The 27,308-nt window shown below is 39.3% G+C and overlaps 1 protein-coding gene across 1 annotated transcript; it reads left to right on the top strand.

Moving 5' to 3' along the window:
* Positions 1-226: 226 nt before the first annotated feature.
* RHO (rhodopsin) lies at positions 227-14,797 on the top strand. Its single transcript, XM_039346543.1, has 5 exons — positions 227-686; positions 4,428-4,596; positions 5,754-5,919; positions 6,637-6,876; positions 9,265-14,797. The coding sequence occupies exons 1-5, from the start codon at positions 326-328 to the stop codon at positions 9,385-9,387; spliced, it is 1,059 nt and encodes a 352-aa protein (XP_039202477.1). The 5' UTR covers positions 227-325; the 3' UTR covers positions 9,388-14,797.
* The last annotated feature ends 12,511 nt before the right edge of the window (positions 14,798-27,308 follow it).

Below are 27,308 nucleotides of genomic sequence, written 5' to 3'. Positions count from 1 at the left end.
TTATTTCCCATCTCCATATAGCTATCCATGCTGGGTATTTGAATATGCTTACCGCTCTTTTGAAACGAAGCCACAGTACAAGATGAACGTCAATCCACTGTGTAGAATTAAAAGGGCCAGTTTTATCTTGGATTATTATGATTGATGTTGACCTAAGTCTAAGTTGTGCTGACACCAGTAATATAGTCTTAACTAGGGTCACCTTTTATAAAGGGAGCAGTGTTAGCTTGGGAGAAGCAGCTCAGCAAATAACTGCTAAAATATAAGAAGGGGGTTAGAAAGAAAGACATTTTTGCTGGAAAGAGATACCTAAGAAGCTGCCACCATGAATGGAACAGAAGGCCTTAATTTCTATATCCCCATGTCAAACAAGACTGGTGTTGTTCGGAGTCCATTTGAATATCCCCAATATTATTTGGCAGATCCATGGAAATATTCTGCCTTGGCTGCGTATATGTTTCTTCTGATTTTGCTTGGATTTCCTGTCAATTTTCTAACCCTGTATGTCACCATCCAACACAAGAAACTCAGAACACCGCTGAACTACATCCTGTTAAATTTGGCAGTAGCCGATCTTTTCATGGTCTTAGCTGGCTTCACCACCACCATGTATACTTCCATGAATGGATATTTCGTTTTTGGTACAGTAGGATGCAACATTGAAGGCTTCTTTGCTACATTGGGTGGTATGTATTTTGATTCCTCTTCCCAAATGTCATTTTTCCCTTAATGAACCTGTAGGCTGTAATTGCATAGTTCAGATTTTCATGTAGGGTTCTTGGGATATTCTTTACAACACCGAAAGTTCCTCAGAATTTCCAGAGCAATTAACATTGGAAAATTCTAGTGATATCTTGGACCTCAGTGCAGAAACAAAAAAAGAGGCAAGTTATTAATATGGCTATGAAATGGTATAAAATAAGTCAGATTCAAAAGCATTAATATAAAAATCTGGTTGATTTGTTCACCAACTCTTTTTAGACAAAAATTCTTATTGTAATCTTTCTCTGGTTCAGGCAGAGGGTAGGTGTTTCTGTCAAGTTTTTCACAATTTAACAGACTGGCAAAATTTTGCACACCAGCCTGCAGTAAATTTTAAGCATTAAAAAATATTTATGTGTTCAAGTCCGTTTCAAATATCATCTTGCAGTGATTTAAATTTGGTTTGTTATTATATATTTTACTACACAAGTGTACTGGTCTCAGAGGAGTCCTAATTTTGAAATAAAATAACCTAGGAAAAGCAAATTCTATCAAAGTCTTCCTCTATTTAGAATGCCTGTATATATAACCAAAGAAAACGGATAAATCTCAGCTTATTTCATGTTTCACCTTTCATGTTGGAATATTTAAAATTTGGAAAGGTAGCTTTTGTAGTAATTCCATCAAGTTCACTGTTTTACAAAAACAACGTAAACCTGTTTTACAAAAGAAGCAAACTTCTTATTTAGTTTCTTGAAAAGGAAACAAACTTTTAATGTCTGCTCCAAGATTATTCTTTGAGTGCAGACAGATAATAGAGAAAATAAGATTTAAATTAAAAAAAATGTTCCAAGAACTCACCCTTCTAAGTGCTCTAAGAAGCAAATCCTTCATTCAACTATTCTCAAAGATAGAAATAAGAGAAGCATTATGATGTTTAAGGCATAAATGAGATGTTGTTGAGGTTCAAAACTGGTGATGGGAAGGAATAAAAAACGATATGTTTTCACAATTTTGAGAAAAGTTTGGAAGTTCTGGTGTGTGGACTAAAGGGGAATAAAACAGCAATGTCCCTAATTGTAACTTATTTCACTATTATTTGTTATTTATTTTCTTTAGTGTATGGCATTTACAGAGGTCATGTAATCACTGATATACAAATTTAGTTTAAATGTTAACACACTGTTATTTGTGTTTTAATGCCAATTTTTTCCTTTCTTGGATGTAAATATACTTGCCTAGGAAATAACTGACTGAAGAGGAGAGTTGCACAAATTGAACTGTTTTATGAATAAAATATAAAAAAACAAAATCCATATAGAAATTTTAGGATTGGCAAGAAAAGGCTGCTTTATTCTTTTTCTTATTAAATTTGTCCCCCATTCCATGCATTTAACTGGGACAGCTCTGGGCAAAATTACAGAGATCTGCCAAATTCATATACGGGTTGAACTTCAAAAATGAGGACACTTTCAAAGAGACTCATTAGACATGGAATAAGATCGTGGGAATGACATGAGAGTACTTAGTTAAGATGCACTCTGGTACTTCCACTTTGCAACCAATTCTGGATCCATTCTGAGAACAGGATTATCCCCAAGGTTTCTCTGATTCTTCACGTATATTCTGACCCCAGAATATTCTATTCACCAATCTGAAAATTCCTCAGAAAAATATTGACTGTTATTTATTTATATTTATTGAGAATGTTTCCATACAATATAATCAAAAGAAAGGTAAGGAAAGAAGAAAAAGTGCAAGGAAAAGAAAATAAAGAACTAAAGAAATATAATGATTTCTCATCTTCTTTTCAACAGATAGTTACAATTTTATAATCCTTCCTCATTCTTAGATATTATATAAATTCCTTCAGGTCCTCATTTAGTCCATTTCTATCTTAATCTTCGGACCCATAAATCATCATTTAATGTCTTTCTCCTTTCAGCAGAAAGTCCATATAAGGTTTCCAGTTTTTCATAAACATTTTTTGTTGTTTTTAATCTGCCCAAACAGGTCCAGTTTTGCCCCCCCTATGAGTTCTGTCATTTTCACAATCCATTCCTCCACAGAAGGATTTCATTATTCTTCCATCATTGTGCATCTTGCTGCGGTTACAATATATAAGATGACTCTACCATAGAAAAATGGCTGGCTTTTCATGCCTTGTAGCAGCCCTGGTCCATCTACCTGCTCTTCCTGCATCTATTGGCAAACCCTTAATATGGGTTATTGTAATATGTTACATGTGGCAGAATGTCTGGAGACATTAGATCAGCGGCTCCCAATCTTTTCTATACCTCACACCCCTAGAATGCTTCTGATATATTCTCGCACCCCATACAAAAGTTCGAGCACCCCCCCCCCCGGTTGGGAACTCCTGCATTAGATAATCAAAGTTAATGAAGGATAGAGAAGAAAACTGCTTACTGGATCTGGCCGTTTTAAGTATTCCACAATTTTATACCTACACTAATCCCCAGTCAGTTTTCCAGACCTGTTCAAAATGCTATCGACCGGGGATTTACACTGTTTTCCCCAGACCAAATGAATGAATGCGGCTAATGCAAAGATTTTATTTCATTGACATGGCAGCTGCAGTTGCCAGAACCTGTGATTTTCAGGGATGGGGCCTCAGAGTGCACTATGTTGTTGGATCAAACGGCCCTAAGCCAGGGACGGATGTGCTGAGATGATCTGGAAGACAGAGAGCAGGAATGCCGGAACAGCTGCTTGTTGCAGGACTGGAGCGGAGGAATTACGACAATGGCCTTGGAGGTGGGGGAGGATAATGGCCTTGGGAGGGAGGGAGACTGGGCGCAGGGACGGATTGACAGCCGCCCTCCAAGTGCTTGCACACGCTCTAAAAGAGCACTTGAGGATCGTAAAACAACCAGTGGAGCCAAAGACAGTTTGCCTGATGCAGAACAACTCTGCGCGATACGGATTAATACAATCAACGGGCCGATTATGTGCTTAAGGAGCCGGGCGCAGAGGCAGGAGGCTATATGAGCTGCCTTCCCAATCTCCTTCTATTTTAACTCTGATGACGCCGGCAGTTTTTGGTAGGACGAAAGCTTAGTGACTCTTCTTAACCACAGGCTTGTTTATATTAAACAGGCTGATTTATTATATCCTGGTGTTTGTTTTTTATCTTTTATTTGTTAACTATGTTGTTGGTATTTAAAGCCCCAAACAGCTTAGCTTCTGTCAACCTGAAGAACCCTCTTTTCCCCACATCTCTACTGTTTGTTGCAAGAGCATCAGAGGTCTCTTCTCCCTATGCCTCTATTCCTGAGGTTCTCTCTGTTCTGTAGAATTGTCTCTTCCTAAAGAAATCTAGTTGGCATATTCACTCTACGTGTATAAATTTTGTCCTTTGGCAGGCATTTAAATATTAACACCTTTTTTGTAACTTATGGCTCTTTAAATGTTAAAATGTAGATTGATTATATGATTGTCTGGATTTTTATGCTCTATTAGATCGTTTTACTTTATTTTACTGTTGTTCCTTTGTTTCACCCTTACAAAACATTCCAAGGATATTTTCTGAATGGGAAGCCCATAAATGCAATGCAATACAATCAATGCAATGCAGCAATGTTATGAAGGATCACAACAATGGAAATCAGAAAATAATATTTTCATTTGGTCTTGGAAATGTTTTTCCATCTCTCTGGGGTTTTAAAAATATTTTTTAAATACGTGGTTGCTTTATTCTCTTACAGGTGAGGTGGCTCTTTGGTCTCTTGTAGTCCTGGCTATAGAAAGATATGTAGTAGTTTGTAAGCCCATGAGCAACTTCCGTTTCACCGAAACTCATGCCATAATGGGATTGGCTTTCACTTGGATCATGGCTTTGGCTTGTGCTGGTCCTCCTCTAGTTGGATGGTCAAGGTGGGTATCTGTTGAATCCCTGATATGATTTGAAGTACAAACCTAAGAGAGCTAATGGGGATAGAAGTAATACGTAGGTCCAGGTGTGCCAGTCATATCTTTTGTTATAAATATTAAGGATAATAAATCTGTCAGTCTTTTCCAACCTGGCATTTTCTAGGTGTGTTGAACTGCAATTTCCAGGATTTCCAGGATAAAGTTGGAAAGTCAAAATTCAGATGCCACTGGATTTTTTTTTAATCAACTCTTGTTGTGGAAAAATAACTTACACAGAGGATTTTTGTTGGCACCAAGCTATGAGTATCCAAAATCTCAACAACATTACTCCTGTATTTATTTATCAGGGGTACATCTCTGATATACCCTCTTTTAATGTGCATGTCCACATTCCTTATCCTTTTGCTCTTATTTTCTTCCTATATTCAAATAAGGTGACTATTCAAATCAATATCAGCAAACTGAAATTGAGCTGGCTAAAGCCGGCTAAAAAGTTGGCTAAAAAGCCTCAGCTGTTCCAAGCCTCTTAAGACTGGTACCAAATGCGCAGACTCACATGTTAATGAAGAAATGAATAAATCAGGGGTCTTCAAACTTGGCCCTTTTATGACTTGTGGACTTCAACTCCCAGAATTCCTCAGCCAGGCACATAAAAGGGCCAAGTTTGAAGACCCTTGGAATAAATAGTTAAATAACCAACAGCCAGAATAGTGAACTAGCCCTGTTTACCTGATTTTTTTCCCCTTTCACTCAATTATGTCCACTTCTTAGAGACTGCCTGGACAAGTTCTTACAATTTTCTTGGCAAGGTTTTCAGCAGTAGTTTGCCATTGCCTCCTTCTTAGGTCTGAGAGAGAATGACTTTGTGGCTTTGTACCCACAGTGAGACTGGAGCTCACAGTCCCCCAGTTTCTAGCCTGATGCCTTAATCCCTACACAAAACTGACTCTTGGTTACTTAATACTATCTTGGAAATGAAAAAATAAATAAATCTTACCTCCTTCAAATGAATAAGAAATGCTCCCAAGATATCTTCTTCGAAAGAAGCCTGCTTAAGTTTTCTTCTTTAGGGAAATAGTGCACATATTAACAATATTAAAGGGTTAATATCTTTATTTCTACAAACTGTAATATTCTACCTATGTTTTATATGAATGCAGATATATCCCAGAAGGTATGCAGAGTTCATGTGGAATTGATTATTATACACCATCCCCAGAAGTCTATAATGAGTCCTATGTCGTCTATATGTTCGTTGTACATTTTCTTATTCCCTTGGCGATTATCTTCTTCTGCTATGGTCGTCTTCTCTGCACCGTTAAAGAGGTGGGTGATTCTACAGAAAGAGGAATATTTTCTCCACCAGACCAATTCAGATCGAAAACATTTAATCCACATAAGAAGAATAAGAACCAGAGTTGTTAAGATAATGAAAGTTTTGATTGGTTGGTTTTCTTTGGAAATAATGTTATGGTCATAACCATTACCACCATTTTCTGCAGCGTATCTGCAATTTCCCAGGCTTTTCCAGCTACATCAGTGCTAAGAGTTCACCAAGGTTTAATAGATTTTTGAGAAATCCTTCTCCAGCATCCCAGATATGTGCTTTGCTGCAAAGAATATTCAGAATAATTTGTGGGAGCATTTGTGTTAGGGCTTCATGAGGACGGGGAACAGGAGACAATGGGGGTGGGCAAAGCCCCACATGATCAGGTCTGAAGTAAAACCCACCTTCTTCTCAAATGTCCTCCACTTATTTTATATTTCCCTTATCCAGACTTCCCCTCTTAAATTTACTACATTTAATTTTAACTTAAACACACACACACACACACACACACACACACACACACACACACACAAATGTGTTAGCTGTAGGTGGGACTGCAGGCCACAATTGTTTCTTGAGAGCTGCACATAATGTAGAGTTTCTTCTTTCCACACTTATTAAAATGTGTAGGGCCCTTCCTCTGGTTAACATCTGTCCATTCTGAACAGCACAGTTGCAAAGTCTCAATCACATCCTTTGTTGTGCTTTTTTAGGCTGCTGCTCAGCAACAGGAATCAGCCACCACTCAGAAGGCTGAGAGAGAAGTCACTCGCATGGTTATCATTATGGTGATTGCCTTCCTTGTTTGCTGGGTCCCTTATGCCTCTGTGGCTTTCTATATCTTTACTCATCAAGGATCTGACTTTGGTCCTGTCTTTATGACCGTCCCAGCCTTCTTTGCGAAGAGCTCTGCAGTCTACAATCCAATGATTTATATCTTAATGAACAGACAGGTAACTTGGAAATGTTGCCACAGCTTTTCAAGAGTGTAATGATGATGGGCATTTACAGCATTTTCCCTAAGTGCTTAAAGTGCTTCCAATATACAGTACATCATAATAATTCATGTTGCAAACCCTGCCAGGTAGACTAATTATTCTCCGTATTATAAATACAGGATTGGGGGGAAGCCGGCAGAACTTTCAGTGGTTTCATTGCCAGATGGCAAATGAAACTAGCCCATGACATAGCCACTCTCTTGACTGAATTTTACTTCTTCATTATGTTACACAGCAATGCATCTTTCTGGGGCTGACACAGTCTGAAAATCCCAAGCAACCTGTTCAAAGTGTAGTGTAGTGTGTGTGTGCGTGTGTGTGTGTATGTGTTATAGGTCAAGATTTTGGGCCAGAGAAGATGTTCTTATACTCTTGAACTTGCCAAAAGCTTCTCCTTCTTTCATTGGATCAAAGGAAGCTGCTAACAAAACTCAGTGTTTGTGAGCCTTTCAAGGCAAGAAGGCTGAACTCTGTTATTTTAAACAGAATGAATTATAGGTTTATGAATTATTTCCTTGGTGTCTGGAGTGTGCCAAGGATTTTCACTGACCTTGAAACACAGGGACCAATTAAAATAAATATGAGCTCTTTCTCTAGGATTTCAGGAGGAACAGTCATGGAAGGACAAATAAAGACTTAGCCAATTATGCCTGCCAGTTACATTAGACTACAAACCCCATAGTCTATACAGAGTCTTAATCATCCAGGTCATGGTTGTCCCAAAAGGTAACTAGACTTTTTCAAAAGGCAACTAGACTTTGTTTTTTCCTTAAAGATGTTCTGCTTCTCATCCAAGAAGCTTCTTCAGTTCTGGAGAAGCTTCTTGGATGAGAAGCAAAATGTCTTCAAAGAAAAAACAAAGTCCAGTTGCCTTTTGAAAAAGCATCTTCAGTACAAACCCAAGTGAATCAAAGGGCCAGGGAAGCAGAGGGAGCCAGATGGTGGGAGGCTGCCCTTATGAATGAAAATGAATGTCCAGATTTTTATTCCTTTTATTTATTATTAAATTTATATCACACCTTGCAACTCTCAATGCAGTTTACAGTAATAAAAAGTATGACTGTTGCAATTTAAGTCGTTCAAATTATATTCATTTTATGATTAAAATGACCTAAAGTTGGCTGAAAATTGTAATGATTAAAATTGTAAAAGCTTGATCACAAGCTGTGTCTTTGCCATCATCCTAAATTCGGGGAGAAAGAAAACTAAATATGCCTTTTTAGGTATGTATTTAGGGATTGCATAGCTGGAACTACCCAGAAAAAACCTTGGGTATCCAATAGCCAAGTTTGTGGCACAGGGGCATCTTCAGAAGCGCCTATCAGACACAAGGAAGGCTCAAAGCAGGAGAGAAGGTCTTGCAGGTCATCTGATTGTAAGCCGTGTAGGGCTTCAAAGGTCAACACTAGCACCTTAAATTGTGCCCAGTACAGGTATCATATGATTCCCTATATCATGCAGAGATCAACAACATGGCTAGTTTTTACCAATTGCATTTTGTGGATGCTTTGAACACTCAACATAAAACACACTGTGGTACTTCAGAAGAATTGGAAATACCCTATTTTCCTGAAAGTAAGGCCTGTCCTGAAAATAAGCCCTAGTTTGATTTTTGGGGGTGGGCCTAATATAAGCCCTACCCTGAAAATAAGCCTTAGTTTTAGGGCTGGGCATACACTTAAAAATCAAGCTAGGTTGGGGGTGGGTGTGTGGATCTGCCCTATGCGCCCCACATCCAGGCCTCACTGGCCCATTTCTTCTGAGGCATCTTCTGCAGCCAGGCCTGCCTTACTCAGTCATAGGCCTTTCCTGAAGGCCTGTGCAGCCAAGAACCAAGCTATAGATTCAATCCATAGCTTGGTTCTGAAAGACATCTGCAGCTGAGTACTGAGCTACATTCAATCCATAGCTTGGTACTTGGCTGTGCATAGGCCTTCCGGAAAAGCCTGACTACAAAATGCAGGCTGGAATGCAGCTGCAGAATGAAGCTGCTCCTTCAGCCCCAGAAGAAGTGGACTGGCTGGGCTGGGCTGTTGGTGCCCCCTCCCCCCAAAATAAGACCCGTGCCTCTTTTGGAGGCAAAAAAACCTCTCCTTTTTATTTTTGGGGAAACACGGGTAATACATAGCTAATCTTCAGCGGATAGCCTTCACTAAATCTGCAACTGAGGAAGGGCTGCAGTTAGTGCATTAGGACCAATTGAAAAAATGCACTTCTTAGTAGAACAGTCATTAGCGTGTTCCAGATTCTAGAATTATCACTGATCTTTTGACATGGTTATTACAGCTTCTGCCTGAAGGTGCAAGTTGCATTTGCTAATGATTTTTAAACTTTTATTTGTAGTTCCGCAACTGTATGATCACCACGCTTTGCTGTGGAAAGAATCCTTTGGCAGAGGAAGACACTTCTGCTGGCACCAAGACAGAGACATCTACAGTCTCCACAAGTCAGGTTTCCCCTGCGTAGATCTCGTACGGAAGCCCTTGATTTCCGAATACTTCATTTGAGTGGCAGAATACTTTTCCCTCTCACCATTCCTTATTGTCGGCAGCATACCACTTCCAATTCACCTGGCAGCATAAACTCTATATTGCAGATTGTGATGACAAGAGAACGAAGTTATACACGTTCCACTTGCAATCCTATTTACTTTTACTCTGGAATATGGGATCCAATTTGTTTTATATTGCAAAATAAGGCTTGCTTTTTTGCTGATAGGTCATATAGGATTGCATTTTAAGTGGTGCAAATCAAATCAGCGCCATGAAAGAACAAGAAGGTTAATGGCCCCAAACTTAGTTAGATACCCTGAAGCATTAGCTTGTATCGTTACAAATGCATTTAATTCTTATCTTAAGGCTGTTTGGCGCTATCTGTTCCTAAGTACACATTGCTGCCTCTGTTGGGTTTCCATTCTTTTCCTAAGTTTTGTATTCAATGAACATTTGCACATTCATGGTAGCAATTAGACCTGGATTTTTGTTTTCTTATTTCTTATGATACCTGGAGACTTATCTGAGCTTAATTTGCAGAAAAATTATCAAAATGTACCACTACAATCTCATGTTTGTGTACTAAGAGAGTGGATAATGGTGACAGAGAGTCTACTTCATACTGGTTTGATATCCTCACACAGTTTGGTAGCATGAAGTGGAATGGTTCCATTTCATCTAATCAGTACAATTTTCAGTAAATAAAACTACAATGTACTTCTCTCAAGATCAGAGAGATACCATTAGTGCAAATGATCTCAGTTAAAAAATCTGTTGCATTGGACAGGAATTATGTATTAAACTGATTGATTTTTAACAGTTATATTCCAGATGTTCAGGGACAATCAGCAGTCTTGGAGTACCTTATGAAAAGCATAAAAACAAGGAATCTTCAGAGAAATTTAGTTGGGGCCTTCAGATAACCTAAAGACAGTAGGAACATTCCCCCCCCCCATTTCCCCTCTATCCAGCAACCTACAGTATGCCCTTGGGAAAGGGCTAAGGCTCTGCTGAACAATACAGAGGAGAAAAGGGAAGAACTGCTAAGGAAGGAAGGAATTGTCCCAAATCGGATTTGAAATCTATGATAAGTTAAGGAAGTTCGCAGAAGGAGCAACATCCTAAAAAAAAAAAAAAACCAACCCTCACCACCAGATGATCAGCAAAAGACAATTTTCAGCAGCATCAAAAGGCATAGGAAATAAGCCAAGCCAATTTATTGGGTGAGTTTCCTAGGAGAGAGAAGACAAAGCTGAGCACCAGCACTGAAAATCTTCCCTTCTTTAGCTACACCTGCCTTACCCAAGAAGTTGAAAGGTATCTGCTCCCAGCACATGAATGCAATGGGAATTGCCCAGTAAATGCATGCACGAATTTGAGGGAAAGAAAAGCCAGGCTTCCCTCCTACAGAATGAAGTCACGCGGCACAATTTTGTGCTATGAGAGTATCCCAGAATGTGAGGGAAAGGCCTTAACATCAGACTAGATCACAGCTGCATTTGGAAGAAAACTATTTGCTGAAGCACAGCTTATTTAGCTTTCCTACACTGTATATAGTACAAAACTCCAAACAAAACAAAACAAAACTGCAGAATCACGAATGAATTTTGGGGGGTACTGAGCAAAACATGAGGCAAAGCAATACTTCTGAGATTGTACCTGAATCTCTTTATCTTTGCCAATTAAATACATTGAACATTTTAGCGTTATCTCATGAATGAAGAATAACCTTTTAAAATCATCCAGAACCAGACGTTGTTCATAGTATGTTTAGGTGTGTGTCATGTATATGTTTCACTTTGAGAGCAGGCAACTAAATTTCATTTTTGATGTGTGCCATTGTGCCCACAGTATAAAAATGACAATAAAGGTGATCTTATCTTATGTTTTCTTAAGCTCCTCATTTAGATAGAAATTGTTTGAGCTATTACGAGATCACAGAACTTTCCCCAGGATTCCAATTGCTGTGTACTTACATGAAGAAAGAACACTCATAAACTCTAGTTTCTCATAAGAAGTTGAAAGATGTGGCTTTTATATTCTTAATGTCTGAAATAATGTTAATATTTTGATTGTGACAGCCAAGCCACAGCTGGGCTGGGAGAAACAGCTGGGAGCAAATAATTACCATACTGACTTGAAAGGAAGATGACCCTGCCCCCTTGCCCCCCAAATAATTGCTTGGGGGAGGGTGTGTGTGACAGTCATTGGGAATGTAATAGCAGAGGAAGAGATGGTTGAAAGTGAGCAAATGGGTGGAAAATGTAAATAATGAGAGGGAGGCGCATGGCCTTAGCTTCAAGGGGACAAGGTAAACCTGTTCCCCTTTCGCCTTGTATAGTGAGCATTTTACACAAAGAGTTTCTTTACTGATAAGGATTCTAAAATAATACAGGATTCTGCTTTTTTTTAGTAACTAATAGAGTGGGGATAGCATGCTGACTGAACACAATGAGTCCTAGGCCAACTTTCCTTGGAGTAAGAGCAGGTAGAGGGTTTTTTTTTTTTTTTTGTGCTTTCTTTCTTGCAAGGGAAAGGAGAAAGAACTCAGCTCAAGAGACCCCAAGAATCTTGTTTTTTTCTGATTTGCTCTCCAACTTATATGGAGAATACTAAGCTGAGCACATCTAGGTCCAGTACAGTAACAGCCTATGCATACATACCATGTATATAGCTTTATGCCACAATCCTTCGCATGGGATTTTTGTGTGTCTTTTCTCTGTCTAATGTTCCTTTGTGGGAATTTTTAAAAAAATCAGGTTCATCTTCATTTTAGACCAAATATTTCATCTTCATTTTAGTCCTTTAAACTTAAGGAAGTTTGCCAGCATGATCATGGGGTAGAGGATGGAGACTCTAAGACCAAGAAGGCAGATGTGCTAAGGAATAGGACAGTCAAGAGATATAATAAGGAGTGTCTTTAAGAAACAAAGACATGATAGATAAACCAGAATGCAGGAAAAGCTTAGTAGGGAAAGTATACTGATCATGGCTTCTGGAATTTCAACACCATTATCAGTAGTGGTCCATTATTTGTGGTTCTTTCTATGCAATGAAGGGAGGTTTTGCTTTGTATTATGCATTTTCTACTATCCCTTTGAGCTGTATTTTTGCATATATGTGGGTGTGGGTGGGTGGATTTATGCGTGTGCAGGAAGAAGCATAGGATGGGTTCATATACTTCTTTCTGTGTTCCATGATGAAAAGAGAAATGGCTTGGTTTAAAATGAAAGCCTACAACATTTTGAGCTGATGCCCAAGTATTTTTCCCATAAGGATGTTTTACAGCAGTGTTCATCAAAATGTGGTCCAAAGGGCCCTGAGTGCCCCTGAAGACCCTCTCAGGGATTCACAAAATCAAATTATTTTCCAGTTTATGTCAAAAAATAATATAATATTAAAATCCCATCAAACAATTATGAGAAGCAGTAGTGGCAGCGGATTTTAATTTTTTTTAAAAAAAAATTAATATGGTAAATATAGACAACCCATCCAAACAAAAGCTCTTATGGAGTCCTTCATAACTTTTAAAAGTGGGAAGGATTCTGAGGGAAAAATGTTTATGAAACACTCCATTAAGGAATGTTTTCTTAACATATTGTAATTTTCTTCATCACCCCAGCCAGTTATTTGGTCCTATTATGTTCTGCTTTTAGATCATTATCTTGATGATAGACTGATAGAAGGACAAACAGAGTCTCACATCTTTTTCCATCACTTATTTCCAGCATTCTACAGGAAAGGGAACCAACACAAAGCATCACAGATAGGGAATTAAGAGGCAATATAATACCAAGAAGAAAGAAGCAAAGGTGGAGACACCTGTAGTCCACCTAGCTTCTGCTAATGACATGGATATACCCATGCAAAAGCGGGTAAGAACTAAGGCAGGTCCAATGGCTGTGTACAGGTATGTTGGATCAGGATGGGCAGGCAAAACAAAACACTTGAAGTAATATGGTAAGAAAATGCTTGAATCTGATTTACAAATCATCCACATCTTTCACTTGAATTGCATGAAAGCCAGAAGGGGATTGTCTCTTTATTGTTTTTAGAAAACTTCTAAAAACCCAAAGACACAGAGTGTGCACAAATCAACTCGAAGTTAACTCAGTTTTGGATGCATTGTGGGGCAAATATGATTTCCTGTAGGACCTTGATGGATCAGAAGCTAGGAAATTTGAAATGGGAATTTTCTTCCTTACACACACACACACACACACAGACACACAGACACACACACACACACACACGGTCAAAACCAAGTCTTTCTCCCTTGGTTTTCCCACTGTCTTACAAGAATATGATTGAGGTTTTGAGAGAGATGCTGTATATGATGCTGTTCTCACCTATGCAGTCATTGCAGGGAACTATAATTAAACTAAACTGAAAGGGTGAAGCAGTAGAATAGACTTGAAGACTTGAAGAAGTGGTACCCAAATTTTCTCCCCATAATCCAGATACCGAGCATGTGTGCTCTGTGCAAATAGCGTAAGCATATATTACAAGCCGGTTGCAGATGGCTTTTTGCCTGCTTATCCATCTTTCTTTTGTCCTTCTCCTCCTCCTCCTCCTCCTCCTCTTTGAATGCTGTATATAAAATGATGTAATCAAAGACCTGAGTTAGAGAAATGGGCAATGTTTTCCTTGGTGCCACATGGCACGTTTCCATGGTAGCATACCCTACCTGTCATATGACTTCATTTATCTCAGCTCCCCTCCCAGTTTCTCATACAGACCACACAGCTTCTGACCTTGAATTTCTGGCGGGCACCTTTTTCACTTTCAGCTTGAATTCCATTTGGCAGACGCCCAAACCAAAGGTTCTTGGCCAACGCCGTCTCTTCAGAAGATTTATGGTAGCTAGCTTATCTTCACTCTAGTGCAAGCCAACCAGCAGAGCATATGGACATGAGATGGCAACATATGTTTGCGAAGCTGCAAGATGGCATAGCGTAATGGTATTGAAGTATTTGGATTTTTATTTTTAGTGCTGCTATTTCTTTTTTTTAAAAAAAGAAAACAACAACCCACATTTCTCTGTGTTTATAATTACAGTTCTGGAGAATATTTCTGTATCACATGATTGTCTTCAACTTTACAGAGTGCTAGGAAGGTAGCTGGAAACAAAACATTTGAGTCCTTTAAAAAGAGCTATTTGCAAGCATCCTTTTTGATTTAACTGACATTTTGATAAGTTAAGCTCTGTGCACTGAAGCTGATGTCCCATTACTTATTTGGAAGAAAAATAGTTGGTTTGGAATAGTGGGGAAAAGAAAATGAATATTTCACTTATCCTGGAAATACCTATACATCTCTATCTTTCTGTGGGTGCATTCATTTATATGCATGAATGTATAATAAAGGTAGTCCTTGATTTACAACAGTTTGTTTAGTGACCATTCAAAGTTACAATGGCACTGAAAAATATGACTTATGACCATTTTTCAGAGTTATGACCTTTGAAGCATTCCCCATGATCATGTGATCAAAATTCAGATGCCTGGCAAGTGATTCATATTTATGACCGTTACTGTGTCCCAAGGTCATATGATCCATTTTTATGACCTTTTCACAAGCAAAGTCAATGGGGAAGTCAGATTCACTTAATCAGGTAACTAACTAATCAGCTGCAGTGATTCACTTAATACTGTGGCAAAGAAGGTAGTAACACTTAACAAATGTCTCACTTAACAACAGAAATTTTGGGCTCAGTTGTGGTCATAAGTCGAGTACTACCTATAGAGGAATTGGAGGGGGAAAACAGAAGTCATTTTTAATTTGGAATTTAATCTTCAATTCAGCTATACTTTTCATCACTACAGAATGCGCCGAACTTTGACAGACTTACGTATGATGCAACCTATGATTAGATGGATCTACACTATAAAAAAAGCAAAGGTTTGACCGGGTGCACTTCACTGAGGAGTTCCCAAAAGTAAAACTACAGGAAGGCATCCAGTCAGTTGATAAGGACTACTTCCCTTAACCTATTCCTGAAAAAGTCTTTTAAAATCCAAAAGAGAGGAAAAGAGAACCAAAAGCAATATAATTTCGTTTTCTATTAACAGGCCACAGTTGCAGTAGCTAACTAAATATATACAGTATCTGCATTTATCATTTAAGTTGCTCCTGTCCTTTGCTCATGCCAGCTTGATTTCCAGGTTGTTTCAGAAAATATTGTCCAGACCGATGAACTTTGGCAGAGCTTACGAGGATAAAGTCCAGATTACATGCTATCATATTTTCTCATTGGACAATTCCCTTGATGCTGTGCCCTCCCACCTTTTGGTATCAAGAAAACAATGGCCAATTACTTTCCTTCCTGTGAGCAGACCCTTCTGTAAATAAATACCTGCAGCCAAAACAGACAGCTTTTTTGAAGAAAAAAAAATCTTTTCACTATTTCTTTTTGATATCATTTAGATCTAATCTAACCAAGAGTGCCCTGGATTCCCTACTTTGTCACGTACTTTAAAACAAGAATCCCCACTCCCTGGGCCATGGACTGGCACCTGTCCATGGCCCGGTGGGAACAGGACTGTGCAAGTGGCAGGCAAGCGTGCCAAGCTTCGTTTGCACATGCATGGGATTGAGTGTGCGAAACTATCCCCTCCCTCCAGAATGCCACCGTACGCCGGCGCTGGTCCATGCAGCCAAAACGTTTGGGGGCTGCTGCTTTAAAACAAGCAAGCAAACAAAAGTCTCCAGTGATGTATTGCTTTACCATTTCTCACTCACTTGAGCTCCTAGATAGCCCAAATAGCTTATGATCTACAGTATAAGTTGTAACTTACAACATGAAGTCCTTTAATTTCAAGCTATTGGAAAAAATGATGAAATAGTGCACTGCTGGCCATTTTTTTTTTAGCACAAGGAAGCTCAGGAAGGGAAAAACAGTAGTTTCCTAGTTCTCTTCTATTTGCACAACAATTATAGCTTTTGTGCATTATAGCACTCGTAGTAAAAATTGGTATTAAAAGGTATTAGAAGTCATAGTAAGCACTGACTTAGCTGAAGGGATGGTCCTTCCTTATCAAAATAGCCAATGAACTGGTGAGGCTAGCCTACAAGAAGCTGAAGTGAGATACCCAAAAAAGACCTCAAGGCAGCACCATACAAATAAGGGTACTTTTGGAATGGAACATAAAAAAACATTCTGGGATCACATTGTTTGGGTAGGGCGATTAACAGAGGACAATAATTTCCGACCTCCTTAATTTTTTCCCCTACTGAAATGGCAATCAGGCAGTGCACATAGCTGAACCCTAGATCAGTGTCCCTTAACTCTGTCAACTTTAAGGTGTATAGATTCTGGCTGGGGAATTCTGCGAGTTGAAGTCTATACATCCTAAAGTTGCCTAGGTTAGGAAACATTGACCTAGGACAGTGGTTCTCAACCTTTTTAATGCTGTGACCCCCCAACCGGTCGTAAGTCGAGGACTACTCAACCGGTCATAAGTTGAGGACTACTCAACTGGTGCAGCACCGTTTGCAGAATGGGACTTTTGGCAGGCTCAGCAGGGCAGAGACAGCCTAGACAATTCCTATTGGCTTTTGAAAGCCAATAGAATTAGACTCTATTCAAGAGAGTCTATTCTATTGGCTTTCAAAAGCCAATGGAATAAAAGGGAGTACCACAGCTAAGGAAAAGGGGGAAAAAATGGCAGACTGCATTGTTTGGCGACCCCCATGAAATGGTCGCTTGACCCCAAATGGGGTCCCGACCCACAGGTTGAGAACCACTGACATAGAAAGACACTCTAATGTAAACAGAGAAGACGACCTCTGCTGGATCAAACCAAAAGTCTCCCAGTGGCCTGCCCAGAAGCCTGCATGGGGAAGCTTTCATTGTTGCCATATTGTAACAGTATAAACATATTCAAAAATAAAAAGCTGTGATTGTAGTTCTCCTACGATCTGGCAGAACTCAAACTCACATCTCTTTGAGCAGACTGAGGGCAGTCCCGATCCACATTTCCTTGCTTTCAGACACAACGTCAGGTAACACTGGGACCTTTTTTCAAACAAGCGACAGAACTCCAGAAGCTGTGAACTGTGACTGGGAAATGCAGGTGACTAAAATCATTCTCCATAGCCGCTGATTGAAGTTTGGAATTACCAAGAAGTGGGGAGTCTAGAAAAACTGAAGCAGAGGAATAGATGCTTCAGGTGCTGTTATTTCAGTAGAAATAAGTGAAAGTCCAGCCAGGAACTTGTGTTAGATTCTTGATTTATTTGTTTGAGTAATTCTATTGTTCTTTTTTCTTTGTGCAAATCAGGAAAATTAATATATTCCCTTAGTCTATTATCCATCTATTATCCATCTATCGTACTACGTGTGATGATATCAAATTTCTTCTAGAATGTTCATGCGATTAGTTTGACTCACAAACCAGTCCCTTCTTTTAAATGAGACTTTGGGGAAAAGAATGAACAATTTATAGCAGATCCTGGGGTCTGCCTGGAGCACTGCATTTTCTTTTTCTATAGTTTTTCTAAATTGCTGTTTTATCGTGATCTAGAGGATCCTGTAATATATTTTTTGTTGACACTGCTCTAAAGTATGTACTGGTGACATTATTTCACTTTTTGCATTTTTATTTTTTCAACATCAGAAAGGCAGCTCAGGAGATGAGCCGCTCTCTCTATCACACACACACCCATGCACACACACACACACACACACACTCCAGAGATAGGGGAGAGATGCCAGGGGAGAGACCCTGTGGGTAACAGGTGATGCCAGTGTGAAAACCTTCATTCTTCTATTCGACTGCTCTGCTGTTCTATTCCAGAAACTTTCACATAAATAATCCGAGGAACTGTCTTTGTATAGCTTTCTTTATCTGATAAACCTACTCTATAAAAAAACCTCATGACACAACTTGTTTGTCTTTAAAGTGTCCTAATGCTGAAGCCTAGTGCATCGCCCAAATCAAAAAGATTCAGCCCCAAACATTTGGATTTTTGGAGTTGAGTTGCATGCTTGTGTTGTGTTGGCACACGTGTGCTTTTTAGGCTTGCTCCATCATTTCTTCAAACAAGGTGCCTCTTACATTTTAATATTCTAGAAAGAGAGATGTTATGCTGGAAAGTGATTGTTTTTAAAAGAAACAATATAGGGAAACCCACACATTCTTTTGACCAGATAGACAGACAGATAGAGCTCAGATTCCTTCAACATAACTTCTTTTTAATAATCCATTGAGTTGGAAAGAATTTAAAACATATTTATGTGTTATTCCCTTTCTTGTGTACACCAAAGTTCCTTTTTCTGCCAGGAACAGAATGGGAGAAAATCAAAGTAATATTTAAAGAGATGCCACAGCATGACTGGGGAATACTGGGAACTGAAGTCTTCCTATCTTAAAGCTGCCAAGTTTAAAAACATTGGTCTAAAAGTATCCTATACAATAAGTTTACTTATTCACTCATACTCTCCTCTTACTAATGCCTTATTTTAAAAACTTGCAAAATCATGAAAAATTTTGGGAAAGACAGACACAGACATTTTCATAGACATAGAAAACTGTTTAGTGTTGTTCATCCAGCTATCTGTCTCTTGTAAGGTGTATTTTGTTTTAAAGGTTGACCCCTCAAAGCTCACGTACAGGCAGCTTGAGTTCAGTCAGAATACCTCTAATTTTGCCCATTGCTTAACACATAATATGTCTGTTTTCATCTGAGTCATTACGGGCAGTGTTGTATACTTCGTTTGCATGTGAATGATGAAGACACATGGCGATGCTGAACAACTTTATTCTCCTTCTACAACAACCAAGCAAAAGCAAAAGGCATGCAGGCCTTTTTATATGGCCAGAAGCCCGGACAGTGTCAACCAATAGGAACAGAGCATTTTTGCACCTTGCGCATGTGCACAAGGCCGGCACCGCTCTGTCTGGTCCCAAGCAGCTTTTGGAATGCCCGGGACCAATGCAACGTCCCGAGCCTGCTTTTGCAGGCTCAGGACACAACAGGCAGAGTGTGTTGTCCTTTCTTGTTCTTAGACTCTTTCCTTCTTCATATTACCAAAAGTCCACATTCTGTGTCTTTGTTATTCCATTCAGATGTTTGCATTTGTTGTGTGGTTTCCAAAAACTCTTTCAGATTCTTCTCTGGTCTTTGTTTATGACTGGAGTTCCAAATTCTTCACTCCCAATCCAGAAAGTGAAATATTTCCAGTGCTTTGTATTGTTTCCAAAATCTGTGGCAGCTTTACTTCTGCTGTTGTTCCCATTTCAGTTCAAGGGAGTCATTACTTGGCTGCTTCTTAGCTGAAATCTCCCTCCCCAAGCATTTTGTAAGTGCTTTAGCATTACAAAAGAAACAAATGTAAACTAACAATACTTAGGCTGCTTTGACGTTTAGGATGACAGTTTAGCCTGCCAAACAAAGGCATGGTCTGGTGCCCCTTTCATTTCTGAGACAACACTGTGCCAATATTTCTTCCAGATGTACTTGCTACTCTGGGGCACATGTTTGTGAAAACAGAATGGCATTTGCTGTGTTTAAAATTTGATCAGGCATCACTCAACACTGCATGAAACTGAAATTAGGGAGAAATAAATTGGAATTGGAAGGTTTTTGCCTTCATAGCATACAGTAGATGAGGTGCCTCTAACTATAATTTACTGCTACAGCTCAGGGAACATGAAAACAATGCCCCCTGACTGCTTTTTTAAAGCAAAAAATCCACCTGAAAATCCTTTCTAAAGTGTGGATGCACACTTTGAAGTCATTTTTAGTAATGTTAATAGATCATTGGGTTGGATCCACTTTCTTTGATGGTGAAACTTCAATCACCTCCCCAAAAAATCATCATAAAAATAATCTGGGGAGGGAAGAAATGGGACATTGAGAGTAAAAAAGCATTGGTTAAAAGTAAAACTAGATTAGCATCAGCATGGAGGAACCAACTGCATCAGGTAGCAGAATTTAAAATACAAGCAGGCAGGATTTAATGTCTGGATGGATGATTTGAAAATATTGGCCCTAGCATTGGAGGAAGCTCCTTTTCATGCTCAGTTGCTGGCAGCAAAATATGTTGGAATGTTACTGCCCCAAACTGCTATATTCTCAGATCTCAGATGGTACTAAGTGTTTGAGATACTGGCATAGTTTTATGAAATCTAGGGATTATGTGAGATGCACATTCACATCTGAAGAAAGAGAGAGAGGGAGAGAGTGTTACAGTTCTATATTCAGCACATGTAGACACATATGCAGTGCAAGCATTTCAGATACATAAAATTAGTCCAATTGATGGCTTGCAAAATTATAGCACATCTGTTATCTTTGATTTGCTTTTCCAAATCAAAATCCATTCCATTTACTTATGGATTTTTTTTTGCCACTGCTAGAGAAGGAAACCCCTCATATATTCCAAGAAGAGGCTAAAACAAATTCACATTGAGTTTGGAAGTGGTGAGTGGCATTCATGGAGGCAGTACAGCCCAATGCTCTTCTCCTATTAGTTCATAGAGGTTTATACAACAGTACTGTTCAAACACATTTAGCATGGTTTATTACACGAACCCACTCTTATGTGGTTGTTTTATGGTTCCATGTGATGCACAAATCCAGAAAATTGGGTTTCTTTCAATTAGGTAAGATAGTCTCTTACCTAAGTGAACACATCCATGTAGTTTTCTGTTGAACATACCATGCAATTATTCCTGGGTAAACATATTGCATGAACACCGCCATACATACTGAATCCTTAGTCAGCTTTTAATACCTGACCAAACGCACGGATCTTGGAATGTGTCACTATTGCATATATCTCACAGCTAGTAAGATGGGAACAATAATGTGCTTGGCTTAAAAGGTAGTCTTATATTAGAGATCTAGTATTCATCGAATGGAGGGCAAATCACACGATCTTCCATAGTTGTTCTATTATTATGGAGGCGAACGGAGGCCAACCGAGGCCAAGCAGAAAGAAGCAAAAATGTGGTGCACAGCAATTGTGCGGATGAGACTTTCTTGCCCTTGCGGTGAGGAATCCAACCTGATTTGTTCAGTGGCATAGAATGGGAAGCATTTGGGGTCCCACCATGTTTTTCTACCTCACACTTAACCAGGATATAAAGGATATTCCTGAACATCAGCTTCCTGGAAGAAGACATCATTTGAGTGAGTGAACAGTTCATATAATAGGGTCACCATACTATGGGAAAACTAGGGTTTCTGATAGTAAACTGATTGGAGCTGTTTACCATTAGGGTGGAACCTGCAGGTGCATTGATGGGACTAAGGTTGAAAATTTAGTTCACACTTTCTTTGTCTTAGTAAAAAAAAAAAAACATCATGTGACAATCTTGACTGACCAAAAAGGGAATAATTATACCAGGACAACCATAGCTTATAGAATATTGAACACTGGATGTAAGATAAGTAAATAGTAAAGAGCGAGAATTATTAAGTCGATGAAAGAAAAATGCATATGGGCTTGTAAAACTAAGAGAAAGGAGATGGATGTATAAATCCGAGTTTAGTTGATCTAATTTTATGGAGGACAACTGATGAATACATGCAGAGAAGTGAAGGTGTAGGTTTAATTATAAATGAAAATGCTAAATATATGCTATGAAATATGCAGTGATTCATCTAGGCTGCTGTGTGTGCTTCTGAAAGTAGGAATCCATTGTTTGGTGAAAACTGCATGTTAACTCCAATACATATGATAATGGGAGATATGAGTTTTGGGGAAATTCTGCAACATTCTGAAAATGATCCAAGAGAAACTATTATTCTTTTGTTAAACCAAGTGTATAAGTGGGACAGTGTCAAAAGTTCATGAACTCTTGCAGTTTTCTGTTGAGAGAAAAAGTAGAGAGAAAAAGATTGGGCCATTTGGAAACCCAAGAATGAATTTGAATGGTGACTGGAAAGTGTCAGCTTAGAAAAAGTTCTGTTTCTACTAAATATATGACTGAAGCACAAACCTATTGATATTTATGGATTGCAAAAAAATGAATAAAAATCCATATTTATGATGAAGGCCTGATAGAATTATTGAAGGATGCAAGAAAATGATTTGATGTGGGACAGCTAGAGAGGTGTGTGGAGTTACACTACTGGAAAGTATGAAAAACGATGCTTGACAGAACCAGAACTATGAAGTGAAAGAAGCTGTGGGTGAAGGGAAAATACCTATAAGAGAATATTACTACAAAAAATGGGGCTGAGAAAGATATATATCATTACCTTGTATCTCTCAATAATTCTATCAGGCCACTGACACATATACATATACATATGTACATATACATACATATACACATACACACATAAAAAAGACCAAGGAACAGTTAAGAGTAAAAGATGTAATGAAAATGCAGAGTACTCTTGATAGAACTAGAACAACTGATTTAAATAGAACATTTAACAGAATAATGGATCAAAGACCAAGGGTGTTATATTTGACAGATACTATGTGGTTGGTTTCAAGGAATAAGCATTCCCTGAAAGAAGAGAGAGTGGTTATGTATAAGAACATTCTTCCACTCACTTTGTTAGATGGAAATGAGAGTTCTATCAGGAGAACATATAAGTTAAGTTGAATGCAGTGGGATTGGGATTTTTAAGAATTGTGCATAGTAAAACAACAACAGATGGTCAAGAACTAATAACTGCTGTACAAATGTGGACTGAATACAAAAATGAGTGATCAAGAGGAACACAGTAATTAATACTGTGGTGGTTAGATCATCTAGAGAGAAATGAGGACTGACTCAGAAATATGTGGAAAGGGAATGAATGGTTGAAAAAAAAGGATTTTTTTTTAAAAAAACTTCATTATGAAATTCTCAAAAAGAAAGAGGTGACAAATTGAAAAGAACTAAAGGTAATATATGACTTGATGAAAGCAAGCACAGTTTGCACAAACATACAGACAGGGAGAGTTATAGTAAATGCTGTAAACTAGATTTAGCTATACTTCCTTTTCTTTTTTTCCACTTCCTATGATTTCTTCCTTTAATTTCTTTTGCTTACAATTGCTTACTCCTTTTCTGCACCTTGCATAGCTCTGCTTACTTTGAGAGGGAACAGCATGAAGTAAGCAAGAATATCTACCAGAGCTGGCCTTATATGCTAGGCTGCCAACAAAATAAAGGACAGCTGATCCTGAACGGGTATGCATGTACTGTACGTGCATGTTTGTGTGTGCAGTAAAATCAAGGCTGGATTTCTACAGAAACATGAAGCTCCTACACTCTCTAAGACCCAGAGAGAGGGATCATTCAAAGCAAGGAACATCTGGCAACCTTGTTTCAACCAATGGCTGGCATCCAATGGGAACTCACAAGTGGAGGCATTTGGTCTGCTTTATTTGAGAAATTCCTGGTTACCCAGAAGTTTCTTCCTTTCCTGCTCTGTTCTGAAATCTCCTGCACAAATCTGGCAGCATGACAATCCACCCACAAAGCTCCCATGACCTTAACAATCTTGAGAATCATTCACATACACAAAGACTGCTGTGAACAGACATTTCAGCAAAACGGGAGTGCTGCTGGCTTGCATCTCTCTGAGCATCTGACCTAACATGTTTCACCTCCTTCCTATCCCCTACGTCCCAAAACTGCCTGACCACCACCGGCATTGACTGCATCTTGTTCTGTCTCAACCTAATGAAGAGGCGCAGGCTGATCTTAGCCTATTTTATTTAGGAATATGAAGCCCGATTTTGATGAGGCTCACGACCAGGAAAATCTATCAAGGGCTCCACTGCACTAAGGCCAAAGATCTGGGCTGTAAAAATTTGCAAGGCTGCAAGGAGATACAGAAACAATATCTCTCAGCTATCATTTGGCATCCTCTTGATTACTGCAGCCCAGATCTTGGAATTGCATTATATAGGTACATGCACGCATGCACATGCATGCACATACATATGTACATTCAATAGTATTTGAATCCCTGTCATCTCATTCCAAACATTTCAGTGGGAAACAACACCATTAAAACTAATTATGTTGCAAAACAGATGCCAATTAAGAGAGAAAATGCCATAAATTAAACTTCCCATGTGCCAGTGTACTGCTGGTTGTTAACAATAGCTGGTACTGAGGAATACAGGGACTTTTAGAAAATGGCAAGGACTAAGCATATGACTACCTTTCTAGCCTCCTGCATGTTAATTATCCTAGTAAAAAGGCACCAGAATATCTGGCCTGTAATTGGCAACTTTCTTTAAAAGTGTGTTAAATTAAATGGCATTAACTTGTAATAACAAGTAAAAATACATTTGTATATCTCCCGGCTGTTCTGCAATTGTTCGCTCCTGGAAAACCTCCTCATTCCAAGCAATGGCTAAGCTCTATGCCAAAGAACCATTGTCCTCCAAGGTATTTGGGCTGCCATGTGGAGCAGAGATATTGTGCAAGTTCAGAAAATGGAGCAGAGCATCTCTTCTGATGAAAGGAGCCAGCTGAATCGATATCTCCTGATGAGTCACAGCCCAGGGTCCAAATGATCTCCACTGAAATGCATTGTATTTTTAGGTGATGTCATTATCACGGTCTGATCTCATAGTTGCCCCAGTTGCTCAAGAGAGTTTAGCTTCAGAGCAACTCTGTGAGATGTTGGATTGAGAAATACTGACTGGTCAGAAATTACTCATTGAATACTATTGAATGGGGGCTCCAACATCCAGGACCTTAAGTATCATGCTAAGCTGCTTACAGGTCTTCTGTTATGTCTGCTTTCTTGGGTTATTCAGCGTGGCAGTCATGAGATGAGATGATGAATATTAGGGTCATGCATACTTTGAAAATAACTAAGAAAAAGTGGTTTGGCTCTTACATGAGCACACATCACTCTGGTATTCATTAAAGTAGCCTTTTTTTTAGGCTTCTGAAGGGTCTTGAAAAATTTGTTTCACTGTTTTAAGAGTAGCAGTCACTTTAATGCACAGATTCTTTAATATTCATAGGTAGTCCTCCACGTGTGTCTCTTGCAGACATAACTGATAGTTGTTATCACAGGGGGAAAAAAAACTCCTAAATGCAGCCTTCTGCTAAGTTAGATCATTGCTAGTAATGTCTGCACTGACAGGCAGGGAGTTTCCCAGATTTAGCCCAGCTGTCCCCAGATTGTGTTCTTCAGGATGGATTTTATAGGAATTGCATTTCCCATAACTTCCTGCCAGGATAGATATGATGGTTGAAATTATAATTATTTAAGTCCAATACTTCAGGATCACAGGGTAGCCTGGTAGATACTGCCAAACTAGTTTAATACAGTATGCTTTCTCAACATTGAAATACAGCAACATTCCTTCCTTCCTTCCTTCCTTCCTTCCTTCCTTCCTTCCTTCCTTCCTTCCTTCCTTCCTTCCTTCCTTCCTTCCTTTTATATCCCACCCCAATCTAACAGGACTCTAAGAAGAGTCCTTTCTACAGTAAAAGGATCAAAACACAATGAAAGTGAAATTAGATAAAACTAATTGAAAATATTAAGGATAACAACAGCAACCAAAAAAAAAAAAAAGAAAATTAAAGAAAGAAGAAACTAAAGCTGATGAGAACCAGACATCCAGCATAGGCTAGGGTGGGAGATTCCCATGGGTCTTCTTGAAAAGCCAGCTTTTCACACCTCTCATAAAGCAAAACAGGGTGGAATATAGTTTGATCTTGGGTGGTAGGCTATTCTAAAGAAGAAACAGCAAAGAGAAGGCTCCATTCCTTAGGTTGTGTAGAGGAGGACAGGGAAGGGGAGGGGAAGAGAAGGGCCCTGGAGTAAACCTGCCCATCCCCATCTTACTGGATGGGTGACTTGGAGTATATGGTCTTGTAGATATACAGGCCCTGAACAATACAAAAAGCCAACGGGAAGCTATTGCAGGGAGAACATTGAAACCTCTATTTCTACTTAAGTAGGACCAGCTGAAGCTTCTGGATGGTTTTCAAAGACAGTCCCATAGGAAGTGGGTCTAGAGCAGGGATCTCCAAACTTGGCAACTTTAAGACTTGTGGACTTCAATTCCCAGATTTCCCCAGGCAACATAGCTGGCTAAGGAATTCTGGGAGATGATGATGATGATGATGATAATAATAATGATATTGGAAGGGACCTTGGAGGTCATCTAGTCCAATCCCCTGCTCAGGCAGGAAACCCTATACCAGTGATGGTGAACCTTTTAGAGGCTGAGTGTCCAAACTGCAACCCAAAACCCACTTATGCATCGTCGAGTACCGGGTGGGTATGGCCCATTGGCTGGGTGTGGCTCTGGCTGGGCGTGGCCCATTGGCTGGGTGTGGCTGTGATGGTAACGGCAGACCGGCTGGGACTAAAAAGTTTAATCAATCAATTCCAACTTTGCAAGATCTTTTTTTTTCCCGCAAAAAGTTGAAATTGATTGATTGAACCTTTTTTTTTTTTTTTTTTGCACACGGCAGCGGAAGCCTAAAGTGAAAAGGTTTTATAAAACCCAGCTGAAGGCCTAGGACTGGGGTGACGATGCGCGTGCCCACAGAGAGGGCTCTGAGTGCCGCCTCTGGCACCCGTGCCATAGGTTCGCCACCACTGCCCTATACCATTTCAGACAAATGGTTGAAATCCACAAGTCTTAAAGTTGCCAGATTCGGACGCTCCTGTCTTATGACCAGTCCTGACATAAACTGAAGGAGAAGCTATGTTGCTGGGTATGAGGTAGCAACTAAGGAGGCCAAACTTATCAACGACAGCAGCTGCCATTTATTCTGGCTCTGAGGGACAAGAGGGGGGGAGAAACTAGAACTGGGCCATAAGATTTCTTTTATGGCAGAAGCCTCTCATTAGCTGGCCCTCCCCTGCCTGCCTGTGCACGAGAGCTTGTGAGCTAAATTCAGCCCTGCTGCCACCTGTTCCTAGTCATGCTGGCAGGATGACTTGCAGGAGAATAATTAG

Source organism: Crotalus tigris, unplaced genomic scaffold, assembly GCF_016545835.1.
Source record: "Crotalus tigris isolate CLP2741 ecotype Arizona unplaced genomic scaffold, ASM1654583v1 scf7180000018006.973166, whole genome shotgun sequence".
Classification (NCBI taxonomy): Eukaryota; Metazoa; Chordata; class Lepidosauria; order Squamata; family Viperidae; genus Crotalus; species Crotalus tigris.
The sequence above is the reverse complement of the archived record's forward strand: the minus strand, read 5'-3'. Positions and strand labels throughout refer to the sequence as shown.

Excerpts from the sequence above, each read along its gene's own strand:
- RHO (XM_039346543.1), top strand. The coding sequence starts at position 326 with ATGAATGGAACAGAAGGCCTTAATTTCTATATCCCCATGTCAAACAAG. Across the intron at positions 4,597-5,753 it reads CCTCTAGTTGGATGGTCAAG|ATATATCCCAGAAGGTATGC; the intron begins GTGGGTATCTGT and ends ATATGAATGCAG. Across the intron at positions 6,877-9,264 it reads ATATCTTAATGAACAGACAG|TTCCGCAACTGTATGATCAC; the intron begins GTAACTTGGAAA and ends TTTTATTTGTAG.